The sequence below is a fragment of the Gadus morhua genome, chromosome 8, assembly GCF_902167405.1.
Source record: "Gadus morhua chromosome 8, gadMor3.0, whole genome shotgun sequence".
Lineage (NCBI taxonomy): Eukaryota > Metazoa > Chordata > Actinopteri > Gadiformes > Gadidae > Gadus > Gadus morhua.
The window spans coordinates 18,599,972-18,616,801 of NC_044055.1; the positions used below are offsets into that span (position 1 = coordinate 18,599,972).

General features: G+C 49.5%; 1 protein-coding gene across 19 annotated transcripts in view; it reads left to right on the plus strand.

Moving 5' to 3' along the window:
• The window catches only part of mbnl1 (muscleblind-like splicing regulator 1), a 49,560-nt gene that overhangs the window by 4,825 nt on the left and 27,905 nt on the right, over positions 1-16,830 (plus strand). For 3 of the 19 annotated variants that reach the window (XR_003977660.1, XR_003977662.1, XR_003977661.1), the window contains exons 1-2: positions 1,735-2,175; positions 9,280-10,319. Coding sequence is in view for 14 of the 19 variants with exons in the window: in XM_030363750.1 (XP_030219610.1) it covers positions 10,146-10,319 (174 nt within the window). In the remaining 5 variants the exon portion in view is untranslated. Of the gene's footprint in view, positions 1-272; positions 796-1,726; positions 2,176-5,137; positions 5,241-8,460; positions 8,766-9,279; positions 10,320-16,830 lie in introns of those variants that run through there. The other 16 variants (XM_030363750.1, XM_030363747.1, XM_030363745.1 and 13 more) reach the window with 14 other exon arrangements.

A 16,830-nucleotide genomic window follows, 5' to 3' on the forward strand; every position in this document is an offset into this window, starting at 1 on the left:
GGATCTGTATGCCCAGTGCAGTCAGAGCTCCCTCCTCCCACCACCTCCTCCTCCTCCTCCTCCTCCTCCTCCTCCTCCTCTTCCACAGCTGTTGCTACTGCCGCCGAGCAAGCAGCACTCTCCTCGGGCAGCAGACGAACGATCCAGAGGCTGGGGGCGTCCGGAGAAACACAGCCCAGCTCCTCTCCTCTCTCTTTGAGTGCTCCAGCAGCTTCGGCACGATACCGCACCGCTCAAACAGCCACCCCCCCCCCCGCCCCAACCCTCCGACCAGCCACCTCGAGGAGCAGGGGAGGGGAGACACACTGGCGCACGCGGCGCAGCGCTGCATCTCACACACACACATTCGGACACACACACACACACACACACACCCGCACACCCACGCACACAGATTCATGCAGACAGCCAAGCGCCCTGCTGCTCCTCTCTCACACACACACACACACCCCGGCGTGCTCGGTACCGCTCAGCTCCGTCACTTGTGTGTTTTTTCGCGGCTGCAGCTGATTCACTCGCTTGCTCGCTCGCCTCTCTCTCTCTTCTCCGCTGCCACTGCTGCCAGTCGCTCTGTCTCACTGCGCTCTGTCCACCCGCCAGAGAATGGTCCAGCTGGTGCCTTGGGGTCTGCTGTCGCGGCCTGTCTGAACACACACATACACACACACCCAAACACACACTCACACACGCACACACAAGTACGTAAGTACGTACGTACGTACGCACACACGTACGCACTGAGGCAGTCTATCGACAAGCGGAAGCACACGTTCAAAGTGAAGAGCGATGTAAGAGGTAAGGGCTCCATTTGTACGCTCCTGCCTCTCTCTCCTTCCCTCTCTCGATCCATCTCTCCCTCTGTTTCACTCTCGCTTCCTCTCTATCACGCTCTTTCCTGAGTTTTTCGCCATTGTTTCGTCTAGAACTTTCCCCCTGTGTGTGCTGCAGTCTTTACTTTCTGAAGTATGTGGCTATGTGTTGGAGGCGATGGGGAGGGGGGTTTGTTTGCTTTAGCGTCTGTGTGCTCTGAATGAGGGCCACCGGGTTAGCATCTGTTTGTTATGGCTTGTCTTTTGAATGAGGCTCACACACTCAGTCATTCATGCGCGTGCACACACACACACACACACACACACACACACACACACACACACACACACACACACACACACATGTTCTTGGTGGAAGCAAAATGGGGAAGATGACATGAACACTGTTTATAGCGGTAGACTATACAATCGCCGTTATGGTATTGAATTCGCTGGCAGTTTTATGGTGTTTCTCATGACTGGGAGTTACTTCCCCGTTTGATCTTAAGTTAGATGTTGTCTCTTTTAAGTCTTGGACTTGCTAAACGTTCGTGTGTGAGTCGGCGTGGACTTTGGTCTCCCTATCGGTTTGTCGTTTCCTCCGCAAATACTTACGTTTGCCGTTTGCCTTGGATGGTTGGACTAAATCTGGGATCTTTGTGTGTGTGGTGTGTGTGTGTGTGTGTGTGAACGTGTGTGTGCGTGGGTGTTTGAGTAGGGCCATGATTGTTCCAGGAAGCACTGAAGTGGATCAATAGATCGTCAGCTTCCATTCCCCCGGCCTGACTCAACATCGGACACGTTGAGAATTATCTTGCTGGCAAACATTTTAGCACAAATTCTCCTCCACCGAATACTCAACCTTTTAGGTATTTCCTTACATTCTTCTCCCCATTCAAATGAAGTTTCCCATCGCCTTGTGTTATTTTTTTTTAGACGGCTCTGTAAATGTGTCAGCCAGTGGGTCTCTCTAGCGCTTGTGCCATGTGAGGTGAACTCCCGCCCCCTTGCATGTAAATTTTGTCTGACATGTGAAGCTGCCACTGCCTTTTATGGTGAGCACCGTATTTCAGTACAGTACAAACTTGCCAACCATTCCGGGTCGCGGGAGGAGGACGTGTGTGTGTGTGAGTGAGGGAAAGAGAGTGAGAGAGAGCGGGTGGCTCTGTGTGTCTGTAGGAGTGTATGTGCGCGCGTGTTAGTGTTTGCATGTGTGTGTCATAAAGTGGGAGTAACTCGCAGATAGGAGGAAAGTCTAACCAAAAAAGAAAAAAAACGGGGGAGAACGAGAAAGAAACGTGGAGGGCGCTGAGAAATGGAAGATTTTCCACTGTGCGGAAAGTTTAAAGTTTTAACCGGACTAAACGTGAGTACATTTATTTGAGCAGTTGTTTACGAAAAGGCATTTTCAAAAGTGGTTACGTTTAACCCTGCGTCGTCCTCTGTTTTAGGATTGGTCCAGGAGAGGTTGCACAGAGATCAAGCTGTATAATTAGTTTCAACTGCCCAGTGCGTAGATTTAAATACATGGGGCAGAAGGGTTTTATGCATACTTTAAATGTAATTTGATTTCATTTTTTGGGGGGGGAACTTGGGAGTTGGGAGTATTTAGCCCCACTTAGCCATCTGCATAACAGCTGGAGCTACTTGGCTGTAGAGGAAGCTACTGCTTCAAGTGTGAACACAGATACACTGCCATCCGAGTTAGGTCCTTTACAGCCAGGGCTTCCTCTCCTTGTATCTCTGTGCCCCCTTTTCTCTTCTTCCTCCTATTCCTCATCTCCCCTGGGCTACGATGTGGTGTTGTGTCTGTGGTTGCGGGCAATGATGGGGAAAGTTGTTTTGTCATTTAGCTTGTGACCTGGTGGGACTGGCGAAAGCAACTGCATAAACACACACACACACACACACACACACACACACACACACACACACACACACACACACACACACACACATACAGATACAGGCACACATAGGGGAAGACCTACGACGGATTGCAATGTTAACATCGATGTCATGCTGCGTTTCAGATCGTAATAATGTGGTGGAAACGTGTGCAGACAGCATTCCTCAAAGGAATGTGTGTGTGTGTGTGTGTGTGTGTGTGTCTGCCTGCGAGTGTGCGTGTGTGTGTGTTCTCACGTGCCTTGGTGCCGGAGTACTGCATTACAGCATTACATATCTGTGTGAGTTTAAGAAGTGCAGTATCTGCGATCTGCCTCAGAGACAGTGTGTTATTATGCGCAGTACCGTCTCGCTAACGGCGAGCTTCCTCATGACAGAGGCACTCTCAGCCTTCGCAGGTCTGTCGCCACTTGGCCACACCAGCATATTTACCCCTCTTTGGTTCATCAGCATCACACTAGCTGACATAGGGCATTATATGTGTGGCCGTTGTACTAATATTGTGCCAAATCAGAAACTGAGAGGCTGAGCGAATAGACACATTGTCAAGGGACAAGGGAGAGGAAACTATGATTGGGATTCTTGGTCTGTCTATCCACCCCCAACGAACATCACATTTTAAATAAGCAAACATCAGTTTGCTTATTTAACCCTAATATCCGAACAGTATGTATCCACAATGTTCATAGTCCATTTACATGACTTGCAGCACTATATGTACTCCTATATCAGGCCTGGGAGCATGTGGAGGTATTACATTCTCTGCGGCGCTATGCATAGAATAATCGAAGCATATACGATTTTTATGAAGGTCACTCTATAGTGGCTGTACAAGCCAGTAAGACTTAATTGCCACCTGAAAGAAAAGATAAAGCTGAAAATGTGTGGTGAAGTCGCTGCTTTGAAGCAAAGCACATGCTCTATGGCGCAATGCAAGCTAACATGCTAACTAAGGTCTCTTGAGTTTCCAATAACACTGTGAGCCAATGACCCTCTCATTAAACCATAGGGCTTGTCTGTTAGGTCTTGCCCATACACACACACACACACATAACACACAAAACACACTTTCAAACACACACACAGAAACACATGGGTGCAGAGACAAAGATGCAAAGGATCCCATTATCTTGGTAGACACAAGACACATCCACAAGTACCAACGCACACAGTCACTCACAGAACGGCATATGTGCTCTTGCACACACTAATTTAACAAAGGCTAAGTATACGTCAAGACACATGGTGTTTTGTGTGTATGCGCAGGCTTGTCTTTCTGTGTGTGTGTGTGTGTGTGTGTGTGTGTGTGTGTGTGTGTGTGTGTGTGTGTGTGTGCATGTGTATGTGAGCGCTTCTGCAATCTGCACAAGAGATGTCATTGTCTTCCGAGATTCTCTCCATTGCTGGAATCAATAGGCATTGTTTGTGTTGCGCACATAAGCAACAAACTGTCTCTTTCCCGTTGAAACGTTGGCCAATCCACTGACCCACCAATCCGTTTAAACTAATCACTAGAGACAGGTAATGGGTCATTTGGAATAATTATGACAGGGGTGCAATGGATAATTATAGAGATGGTGATGATGACGAAGGTGAGAGACCCACTTGACTGTGACTGCAGATATTAATTTCTTATTAATTTCTCTGATCACTCTGCTGTGACTTCTAGTGTATGTGAGCCTCACCTATTAAAAAAACCTCAAATAATAAGCATGTATAGCAGACCACAGACCTTCTTGCCCATTGCGGGAGTGAGAATCTTTGAGTTTTAGAAAAGCGCTATCTAAATCAATGATATTCAGATTATTATTATAGTGATCCAGCTGTTTGCTTTGCATCCAGGTCCCTTCTGCTCGGCATGGGCATTGCGGTTCACTCCTCAGGCCTCAATGGGCAGCAGTCGGAAACGCTTTTGTCCAGAAGGCACAGTACCGTCTGTTGGTACTGGTTGGTACAGTATCAACGTGTGTGTATGTGTGTGTGTGTGTGTAACGGTATATGCGTGTGTGCTTGTGTGTGCGTGTGTGTGTGGGTTTGCATTTGTGTCATTTGCGCAAGCATGTATGTCTATAGATGAGGGTCAGAGAGGACAGTGCCGGGAGTGTGATATGCGGTGTTGCATTTCGCTCTATATGCCCGCAAACCCCCTGACCTTTCTCAGCTCATTGTCACTCTGGCCCCACCTCGCAGTCAATATGCTTCGGCTGTTTCTTTTCCTTGGGTGAGGGGAGGGGCAAGCAGAGGGCTCTCACCCACAGTCTATTCATCTGGAAATACAAATCTTAGTCCAGGTATAGTTTGTAAGAGTATTCATTGTACAGTGATTGCGACAGATGTTTTTCCTCAACCCCGTTTTAAATGGAAAAAGTAAAAAAGTAAATGTGTGCAGAATCACAATGCGTCTATTGATATTTTCACAGCTTTTACAGCGGGAGGTTGCTCCGCAGTGCCTCCTGTAACATCCCCGTGAAATGCTTTGCCGGGCCAAAACAAAGTCGTTTCTCAGGCAGCCTTATCTCCAGGGTGAGCACCACACCCTCTTTCTGGTTTTCCTGACACAGCTTTTTGCAATTAGTCAGACTTGACAACTCCTACACCACCCCACCGTAACAACTAGCCTCCACATCGCTGTAACCTTCCATCAGGTTAGGCCCGCGTTCCCAACACAACACTGGCACCACAGCCAGAGCCACCACCACTTTGTGTGCCCAAGGATACCTCATCAAATCTGAACAACATCCATAACGTGCACATTTTGTGCGCAGGCGGCACTTTTGGGCAGAGGTGAGCGCTGCACTCTGACAGTGTTTGTCCCAGCGTCGCCATCGACCTGGCCAATAGAGATCGGCCAGGTGACTCATTACTCCCTTCCCCCCATTAAAAAGGACGGAAGTCATCCAGTCGTTGCTTGCTCATGTCGGGCATTCGTTTGTGCTTGTCGGGCGGCCAGATTTGCGGGGCTGTACTCCTGAGCCACGTGGCCCATCTGAGCTCATGATGGCGCCGCTGTGATGCTCCTCGCTGTGTTCCCTGTTCACATGACCTTAGTGGTCAAAAGAGAAGACGAGACACCATCTTCTCGGCTTACCTCTCTCTCAATGTCTTGTCTCTGTCAATGCCTCACTTTCATGGTCTCTACTTCAAACCCTCTCCTGTTTCTCTTCCTATATCTTCTCTTCTACATTCTTCTCACCTTGTCTCTCTCTCCTTCTCTCTCTCTCTCTCTCTCTCTCTCTCTCTCTCTCTCTCTCTCTCTCTCTCTCTCTCTCTCTCTCTCTCTCTCTCTCTCTCTCTCTCTCTTTCCATCCTCCCGGTGCTATTGTTCACCTTGCACCAACTTGCGAGACCTTGGAGCGACTGGCGAGGGAGGGAGTGCAGTTGAGGATACTGGAAGAGGGAGGGGAGAGATATGCAAGGCGGGGACAAACCCGGCAGACAGTCAGATCCAGGGCACAGGGAGATGAAGGGACAGCCCGGAGAGGACAGAAGAACAAAATAGAACCAGAGCGTTTGCAGAACCCGGTGATTTCATTTGCGCATCCACGTGTCAACAGTGCAGTGCAGCACGCCGCCTTCCCCCAAATCAATCACAGTGAATCAACCCATCTGTCGGTCCTCCCGGTGGTTTCCCGTCCGCCTGATGTATGAAATGAAATAAAGCACGGCGGTCCGGTCGGGGCGCATCCCAAATAGACTAAGGAAGCGGAATTGGATAAAGGGGAGGGCTCTCCGGCACGCAGGGCCATTTTGAGATGGAGAAATTGATAGGGAAGGAGGCTCCTGGCCACCCCGTATCTCCGTCAATAAGCAACTGTCTGCCCGCCCGGCCCTGGACAGAACCTGTGTCGATGGACCGTCAGTCAGAGTGGACGGAGCACGCTCTCCAACATTCACCCAAGTCATCCCGCTCTCTCCGCTGCTGTCTGTTGGGGTGACCTATAGACCATGTTGGTGGATTCAATGACCAATTGGTTAGTGTCTCTCCAGCTGTCCCGGTTGCTTTGGTCTTGAAGCTAAAGTTCCACCAAGCCTTTTAACCTTGAGAGTGAATGGTTTGTTTTACCTCCATTAAGGCAGTGTGTTCATCTGTAACAAACTTACTTTACAACCAACGCTTTCTAAATATGGTACAAATAATGATATATATATGATGATATATAACCTACAGTTCTTCATGTATTGGAGTCATACTTGGAATAATGGTCAAGGTACTGAGTTACAGGGTTTAGACCTGTAATAATTAAGACAAAAATAAATGAAGACAATAACAAAGTGCCTTCATGTTTTCTGTACGCATGAGAACAAAATGATTCACGGCGTTATGCATGTCGGGGGGGCAGGGGACTGTGTAACTAGGTTATTATGTCTATTGTGTATAGCAGCCTTTTCCTTGCTTCTGCTGAGGCAGGGGTTATCCAAGGTGACGCCCGGTCGATACCTCCTTCTCTCTCTCTCTGTAAACCCCCACCCTTCCTGTCCCTCTCTCTCTCGCTGTGTAACCCCCCACCCTTCCTGTCTGTGTGTGTGTGTGTGTGTGTGTGTGTGTGTGTGTGTGTGTGTGTGTGTGTGTGTGTGTGTGTGTGTGTGTGTGTGTGTGTGTGTGTGTGTGTGTGGGGGTCGGTGTGTGTGTGTATGTGTGTGTGTGTGTTTGTGTGTGTGTGTGTGTGTGTGTGTGTGTGTGTGTGTGTGTGTGTGTGTGTGTGTGTGTGTGTGTGTGTGTGTGAACATGCATCCATAGTGCTGGGTCATCATGAACATGGCCGGAGTTTATGGAATGCAGCGCTGTCGTTTTGTTGCGGTCGAATAGCGATAGCTTAGTGTAGCGCTAGCTTAGCAGCGGTAGTGCCCTGCCTGGGAGCCCACGCAGTTTGGACAGGGGAAGGCTCTTTCTCTCGTTATTTTCTCTTGAAATAGGGCGTGTAGCGCCGCTCTGGCCCTTGTGATAAGAGCGAACCGGGGGGCCCCTCCAGGGGCGGGGGGTCCCAGTCGTTGGAGTTCATATGGCAGGCCCTGTTCAATGGCGTCAACCAAAAATAGGATAGGATCGTTGGCACAGTGGCTAGAAAGTTCAGAGACGTCCAGGGGACGGGGAATATCTCGGCCAAACATGTGATCTTGTTGACGAGTTTGGATAGAGGGAATTTGTGTTGTGTGAGAGCTAAAATAATGAATTTGATATCACCGTTGACGTTATCACTCCTGCCGTGGTTTTGATATTTTCTTAATTGAAAGTGTAATCTGTGATTTGTTGTGAGAGGTTGTTTTTTTGCGAGGCAGAATGTGTCATCGTAACTTATTACCGTCTGTCTTTAGGAACGCTTCGTATATTTTCGTTCTTATTTTTAAATTGCCATGGAATCGGAGTAGAGTTTGGCTTTTCCTTTCCATCCCTCTCTCACATCACTCTCTTACACTCTCGCTCCTTCCATGACTCTTTCACTTCTCTATTCCCTCTCTCTTCGTTGTCATGAGCTGTATCTCGCTCATTCCCTCTCCTTCTCAAATTCCCTCCCTCCCTCTCTCTCTCTCTCTCTCTCTCTCTCTTTCGCTCTCTCTCTCTCTCTCTCTCTCTCCCCCTTTCACTATCTCGCTTGTCCCCTCTCTTTCTCCCTGTCTCTCCCTCTCTCCTCCCGTCACTAGCTCTCCTCTCTCATTCCCTGTCTCTCGCCCTCTCTCTCGCACATTCCATGTCCTGTCTCCCTCCCTCCCTCCCATGCCGCGTGTCTCTCCGCTGTCTCTCGCTCTCCCTCCCCCCTCTCCCCTGCCTCTCCCTGGTTGCAGGGAGGTCAACCTCCCCTTGGCTCCTCCCCTCTTGCACTCACCTGGCGCACAGCCCAGAATGTTGCTTCAGCTCTGCCTGCTCCCATTGGTTCCTGCGAAACGCACACGCCGCTTCATAAGAAGGGAAGTGACTAACCTTCCCCATGCTGTCCCTGCCCTGCCGCCACTTTCCCCCCCTGTCTCTCTCTCTCTCTCTCTCTCTCTCTCACTTTCACTCTCTTCCTCTATTTCCTTCGCAAAAAAAAGTTTGCCTCACCTTACTCAACTGTAAGTGATCCGATGGGTGGGAGGGGCTGGTGTGTGTGTGTGTGTGTGTGTGTGGGGGGGGGGGGGGGGTTGTCGCGGGGATTGATTTGATTCCTTGCGCTTCAGACCAGAGGCAGTGGTGGAAACCCATTGAATGGCGGCTTTGTGCTCCACTGGCTGCGAGAGGGAGTGTGTTTGTGTGTGGCATGGCGCGATGAGCCCGTGTGCGTCCTGTGTACTTAGAGCGCGCGGGGCGGGTGAACGTTTTATTTGTTTTAGCAGACACCGCCGCATTGCTGGCATTTTTTCATATCATTCGTTCCCACAGCTCCATGGCTCGGCGGAGGCCGAGCGTGACTCAGAGGCCGTAGCGCGCTCTAGGCCAGAGGGGAGGGTTGTGTCGGGCAGCCCGCGAGGAGGGGTCCATGCCCAAGAGGGGAAAACCGACCCTTTCAAGGGAAATCTCGCCGGTCATTCTTTTTGTTTTACTCACCCGCTCTCTCTCTCTCTCTCTCTCTCTCTCTTCCCCTTACAGAGGAAGTGCCTTCCCTGACGTCTGCTGCAGCTTTGACCTGCTTCTACAGCCGAAGCTAAGCCTGCCCCGCCCCGCCACCCACCCACCCCAACCCCTTGCCTTGCCTTCGCTCGCTTGCTGCCACGGCAACGCGGGCACGAGGTAACCAGCTAACCACCACACACCCCCAGTGCCGCCATCGCCTGCTGCCCGCTCGGTCTACGCCCAGACACACCCCCCCCCACAGTCCATCATCACTCCCCCCACCTACCAAAAGTCTTACTCAACTACTGCTGCTGCTACTGCCCAGCCACCAGCACCCACCCACCGTCCCACCACACGCCGGGCTCACCCAGGCCTCTCTACCCGCCTTGCCTTCGGTCCACCAGGCCCCCACCACCACCACCACCACCACCACCACCACCACGAGTGGGTCTTTTGCGGGCCCCCGAGACACTGAACCCCCGCACAGAGATCCTGGACGAACCCCGCTGGGACAGGACCTCGGTCTGGCCTGCGCCCCTGTCTGCCAGGGCTCTGAAGACACGTCAAGGAGAGAGAAGCCCCTTGGTTGTCAGGAAAAACTGTCTGCTGGATTTATTTTTTCCCTTTCTCTTCCCCGGCTGTCTGGCCAAGAAAATGACCTACTAACGTAGAGTAAACATTGGCTTAATTATAACTTGCAACAAAAAGGTATTTTCGGCTGTGGTGTTCCCCAGTCAATAGGAAGTCAGTCTTTCCTCTCCTCTGTATGCTTTAACGGTGAGAGTTTGCGTAAACGAAACGACATCTGGCTAACTCGAGGTGCACTTCATAGCTTTTCTATTCTGCTAAACCCTCGATTCAAGTTTTTTGGAATACTTTTTTCGGAATCCCGACCCGCTGCCATGGCGATGAACATAGCACATATGCGCGACACAAAATGGCTGACTCTGGAGGTCTGCAGAGAGTTCCAGAGGGGCACCTGCTCGCGCACCGACCAGGAGTGCAAGTTCGCCCACCCCGCCAAGAGCTGTCAGGTGGAGAACGGCCGAGTCATCGCCTGCTTTGACTCTCTCAAGGTACGCTACACATTGAACATCTAAAAACATAAAGATCCCCACAGACTGATGATAAAAACCCAGATGTAGGGCCGGTAGCATCCAGGGGGGGGTTGAAAGGCAGGATGGAAAGGGGGAGGCACACAAACTATAATATATTATAGTGTGTTGAAAGCAGCATGCTCAATGCTTTTTTTTTCACCCGAGATGGCTTTCGCTTTAGGAAAGGAAAATTAACCATCTGGCTACAGCATGTGCGCTTGCAGGCTCCGCCTACTTCTGGTCAGGTGATACAAACACTAGACCAAAAGAAACTTGCACTTCCGGGGATGTCGAGGAGTGGAGGGTGGGGCGGGAGGGGGGATGGTCTCGGAAAGTCAGACCGGTGCTCTGGAGATTTCCAGGATGATCCGAATGGAAATACATTAGTGCTACTGAAAACACTGCGGTAAATGCATAATTGTTTCTCAAGGCTCAAATACAGCGAAATGTTTTCAGGCTCATGGCCCTTTTCAAAAATACAAAGGTTTATGTGTGTGTGTGTGTGTGTGTGTGTGTGTGTGTGTGTGTGTGTGTGTGTGTGTGTGTGTGTGTGTGTGTGTGTGTGTGTGTGTGTGTGTGTGTGTGTGTGTGTGTGTGTGTGTGGAGCTGAGACATACCTAGGTAGCTCGGATGGTGGGGACTATTCAACGATCACACCCGGTGGGTTAGGGTGCTAAGTGCTAGGAGTGAGGCTTGTTGTGTTGCTCTCCCTTTGTACAACCACTTCCTGTGCGGAGGCTGTGGGGCAGCGAGAGGGGAAGGTTTGTGTCTGTGTGTGTGTGCATGTCTGTCTCTGTGTGTTTTTAAACCAAGAGGCATACTAGGGGTACTGAATGCAGTAATTTTCCATCTATTTTTAAATGCCTGCAAGAAGGCAAATGCTCTCTCTCTCTCTCTCTCTCTCTCCCTCTCTCTCTCGCTCGTTCTCTATCTCTTACTCACACTTTCTCTCTCTCCTTCACAATCAGTGTATCTGTTGCCACACAAGATCTCTTGAGATAGGCGGACCTTGAGCCAGAGTTTCCATGTCCTTCCACCGGCTTATTCAAATATATGCACAGCCACACACACACACAGCACGCAGACATGCAGACACACACACACACACAAACAGAAAGGTATAGGCCCATGTAAATGGACATGCATGCATTTGCATGTGTCTGGGGAGTGGGGTTGCAGCGTTACATACACGGCAGGGTTAGCATGAGGCCAGGGAACAAGCGTGTGCTGCACGGTCCGTGCACGCACGCCGGAGCCAGATGTGGACAGAAGAACATTGTCTGGCCCACACTGAACTCTTTCCAAGTTTCCTCACAATGTGTGCATGTGTGGTGTGTGTGTGTGTGTGTGTGTGTGTGTGTGTGTGTGTGTGTGTGTGTGTGTGTGTGTGTGTGTGTGTGCGCGTGCGTGTGCGCGTGCGTGCGTGCGTGCGTGTGTGTGTGTTTGTGTGGGAGAGTGTTTGTATGCATTCTTGCACGAATATCTATGTGTCTGTGCCCAAGTGGTTGTATGTCTGTGTGCGTTAAGGAGGTTTTCCATACCGTGTTCAGTTTCCATTGAACTTAAAGCCCGGTAATCAGTGCCACACAATGAGGAAAATGCTTCAACCCCGCAATCGACTCAGGATGGTGCAGATACACACATGTGGCACGCACACACACTCACACACACACACACACACACACACACCACATTCTAAACATGCACACAAACAAGAAACCAGCCGTGGTCGAATATTGTGTTTGTTTTTATAACTAATACACACATTCACAAACATGACTCACGCACAACGCACACACATACGCAGTGTGCATAAACGAAAAGCAGAAGTGATCAAACATGCTCTATTTTGTGTTTTGCCTGGACTTCAGCCCCTGGTGGAGGCTGAAGTCCAGCACAATGACCTAATAGAGCGGAGTGGTCCACCACATGTTGACACAACAGACTAAGCAGAACAGTGTTATCTGTGGCCGGCTGGGGGGAAAAGTGTGTGTGTGTGTTTGTGTGTGTGTGTTTGTGTGTGTCCAGAAGAATCTCAAAGAGGCTTGTATATGCGAACGTGGCAGCAGATATTCCACAATGCGCCGGTGCTGCGGTGAGGGAAAGGTTAGCCGTGAGGAAGGAGTGAGTAACATGGCAGGCCTGCGCTCCCCGGGCCGAGGCCTGCGCTCCCCGGGACGAGGCCTGCGCTCCCCGGGACGAGGCCTGCTTTAGCAGTTTGGCCTCTCATGCTGATTCTTTGATTTCTATTTTTTGTAATCCCGTTAGTTTTTCCACCCATAATGCGAAACAGAGTGGGCCTCTCTAGCGTTGGACGAGGCAGAAGACGAGGAGGGTGTTGGTGGAGGAGGAGGAGGAGGAGGAGGAGGAGGAGGAGGAGGAGGATGGGGTCGGCTCGAGATCCAAGGGAGAAAATCAGATGTGATCAGTGCTAATGTCAGCCCCCAAACTGCGTGTTCACACATCAGGGGATGTGTGGGGTGTGTGTGTGTGTGGGGGTGTGTGTGTGTGTGTGTGTGTGTGTGTGTGTGTGTGTGTGTGTGTGTGTGTGTGTGTGTGTGTGTGTGTGTGTGTGTGTGTGTGTGTGTGTGTGTGTGTGTGTGTGTGTGACTTTGGGGATGTGGGTGTGTGTATGTGTGTGTGTCTGTGTGTTTTGAGATGTGCAAGAGATGAGTTCATGTAACACATTGGTTTCCTGCCATAGAGACACAATCTCACACACACACATGCATACACACACACACACATACTCACACATACATATCCTCAGTCAACTGCTTGTCCTACTTCTCTCTCTCTCTCTCTCTCTCTCTCTCTCTCTCTCTCTCTCTCTCTCTCTCTCTCTCTCTCTCTCTCTCTCACACTGCATTTGAGTGTGAAATAGGACAAAGATGGCCTACCGACTTTCTTTCTTTTGCCAGTTAGTTTAGTTGCAGCAAAGCAAGCTCAACACACTGACACACACGCACACACACGCATCCACAGACACATGTTAACACACACACACACACATGCGCGTGCGCGCTGACACAAAAACCGACATACACGTATGTGCACACACTTTCTGCTCAAGAGACAGGATCGACCTTCTTCTTTGACAAGTGTATAATTAGAACAGGTCTCACATGGTCGCCAACGCATGGAAGAGCAGGTCACACCCAAACCATGTCGTTTCACCACCCTGACCTGCTTTCTAGCGCAGCACAAGATACACACACTGTAAGGCACACACACAGGTCTATGTGTCGTGTTATTCGTTGGTCGAGTAACCAGATGGGGTGTGTATCCCCTGGGCAACATAGTCAATCAGACTCAGAATTAGGTTGTCAGCCCGGCCATGATATTAATAGAAGTACAATTCTATGTGTGTGCGCGCATGTCAATGTGTGAACACGTTCAAGCGTTCATTAATGGTTGAATAGTTAGTTGGTCGAGTGAGTGCACCAATGTGGAAACTAGTGTGTTTGGGTGTGTTTGTGTGTGTGTGTGTGTGTGTGTGTGTGTGTGTGTGTGTGTGTGTGTGTGTGTGTGTGTGTGTGTGTGTGTGTGTGTGTGTGTGTGTGTGTGGTGTGTGTGTGTGTGTGTGAGAGAGTGAATCTGTTTCTTATGTGTACATCATGTGTTTGTATTTGGAGGTGTGTTTGTGCACCTGTGTTGGTGTCTGTGTGTGTGTTCATGCATGGCATGCATCCGTGCACATGTTTGGGTATGGGTGTGTGTGATTGGTGTGTGGGTGATTGGTGTGAGTGTGTGTGGCTGGGAAACGGCCTTGCATTTGGCCTTATTGGCAGTTGTTCTGTGTGTCTGGTGGTTCAAGAGCAGATAGCTTAGCTATGCTGCTGCGCAGTAAATATTTGGATAGGGATAATAGCTGGCCGCACTCCGTGCTCTCAGGTCAGCTCTGGAGCCATGCCTACAAATGGCTAACTTGGACGCAGTCAAATGATGGAAGCCGTGCTCTCATTTTGCATAAGCACGTCTCAACACTATACACTATCTTTGTTTGTGCAAAATGTTTCAATGAGCAATCGCTTCCTGAGCAACACCGCTGCAAAACATAGACCCCACCGCCACCACGGTCGTTAGAGTATCCCCGGCTAGAATCTCTCAAAGCCCTCTCTCTCTCTCTTCTCTGTCCTCTCTCTCTCTCTCTCTCTCTCTCTCTCTCTCTCTCTCTCACTCTCTCTCTCTCTCTCTCTCTCTCTCTCTCTCTCTCTCTCTCTCTCTCTCTCTCTCTCTCTCTCTCTCTCTCTCGCTCCCTTTCACTGTCCCACTCGCCCTGCTTCTCGCCTCATTTCCTCCACACCACACCCTCCCTAGACAGGATGGTTCACATTACAGCCTGTCTCACAAAAACACACACTCCAACACACTTGTGCTCATTTTTGTTGGACACACATGAGTAAACACACACACACACACACACACACACACAAACACACGCACACACACACACCCACACACACATACATGCCCATGAACTCCCAACACAAATACTCAAAAGCACACACAGTCCACACACACAAACACTTATGCGCATACACACACACACACACACACGCGCACAGACACACACATTGTTGGCGAGAGTTCAGGGGCTAGCATCACGTCAGCCTGACCCTGGGTGAACCCGCCAGTAGCAGGCCAGCGGGCCTGTTTATGGCACCGCGGCCCTGCGGCCCATAGAGAGGCAGGAGAGAAAGCACCGCTGATAAGAGTCTGAACAAACACCATCACACACATGTGCAGGCTAGACGTTGTCTAGCTGCCAGTTTAACCCCCTGCGCACACCGCCCCGCCTCACACACACACACACACACACACACACACACACACACACACACACACACACACACACACACACATATAGACACACACACACACACACACACACACACACACACACCTTCATTTTTAAGAAGTCTGAAAAAAGGAGGCAAAGTGTGCGAGCATAAGCGTTGGTGTGCACGTGCTGCGTGTGCATGTGCAGCGTGTGCACTTGTAGTGTGGCGGCCGCGCTCCCTCGAGCCAAGCTTACATTCCTGCTAAACTAAGGGCAGGTCTGCGACTCCTCTAACCTCTGTCCCTGCCTCGCTCCTTTCATTTACACTTAGGGCATTTAGCAGACGCTTTTGTCCAAAGCGACTTACAATAAGTACATTTGTCATAAAGGGTTGTCTTTCTCTCTCTCTCTCTCTCTCTCTTTGCTCTCTCTCTCTCTCTCTTTGCTCTCTCTCTCTCTCTCTCTCTCTCTCTCTCTCTCTCTCTCTCTCTCTCTCTCTCTCTCTCTCTCTCTCTCTCGCTCTCTCTCGCTCTCTCTCTCTTTTCTCACTGTATTTTCAGTTCCCTCCCTCTCTCCCGACTCGGTTCCTGTCAGGGACGGTTTTTTGTATGTTTACATTGAGCTGGACACACATACACACACACACTCACTCACGTCGAATAGTAATTTGCCAGACAGACAAAAAGTAAATATTAGCACTGTTGCTAGTCAACAGAGCATATATAATTTCTGTTAAATATAACAACTCTTAAAACTGCTACCGTCCAATAAAACAGCCCCGCTAATCCTAGCCTGTGTGCTCTGTGAGGGGCTAGAGAGCTGATGTGTAATCGAGTCAGCTGTTGCAGTGCATCCGACCACATAAATCATAGGCCACCCATACACACGGGAGGTTAATTCCAACGTGGAGTTTGTTTGATGACCCGGTCGAGGCGAAACCAAACCTGCAGTTTCAAGTCTCAAATTGAGTTAATCCTCTTCTTGCTCCGACCACTTCTCTAGCCCGACTCATAAATTACACATTTAGTTAGAAGGACGATTTTCAGTTGACACATGGCTTTATAACCGGTCTTTATAAACCATTCAGAAATCATTTCCATCTGAAAGCCCGGTTGCTGGTGTCGTGGAGATGCACTGTTTACATGAACTCCTGTAGCCACTGTTCTCCGTTCTGTATTTCTACCTGTATTTCTTTGGACTTAGACCCCTCGCCCTTAGGCTGAGTAAACTTTAATATTGATATTGAACCCCAGTATGAATATATTTCCTCATATCTGTGATGCCTGGGTCCACAAAGGAGGACTTGCCCTTTGCATTATGTGGCCAAGACAATTTTGCAAAGCTAGAATTCTGCGCACAATAATCAGGTTATTGTGTTGTTGAAGGTACAAGTCGGCCTACAAATTACATTTCAAAAGCAATAAGTAGAAATGAAGACCAGATCCCGGCTGAGTCATGGCAGGTGCTTTTGTACTGCCAAGAAAACAGCCATATGCGCAGATATAAGTTAACAAACTAGTTAAGATACGCCTGGTGTACACTTTGAATCATTATGTTTAGATATTTGTTCAATTGGAGTTGTCTTTTTCTTTCCCCCTTCCTACAATAAAAATAATTTTAAATAATGAAAATAACTTTTGACAAATGAACAAACCTTGGAACAGTTCTCATTGGGTCAACTGCATGTTGAACTAGCAAGCGAAATCA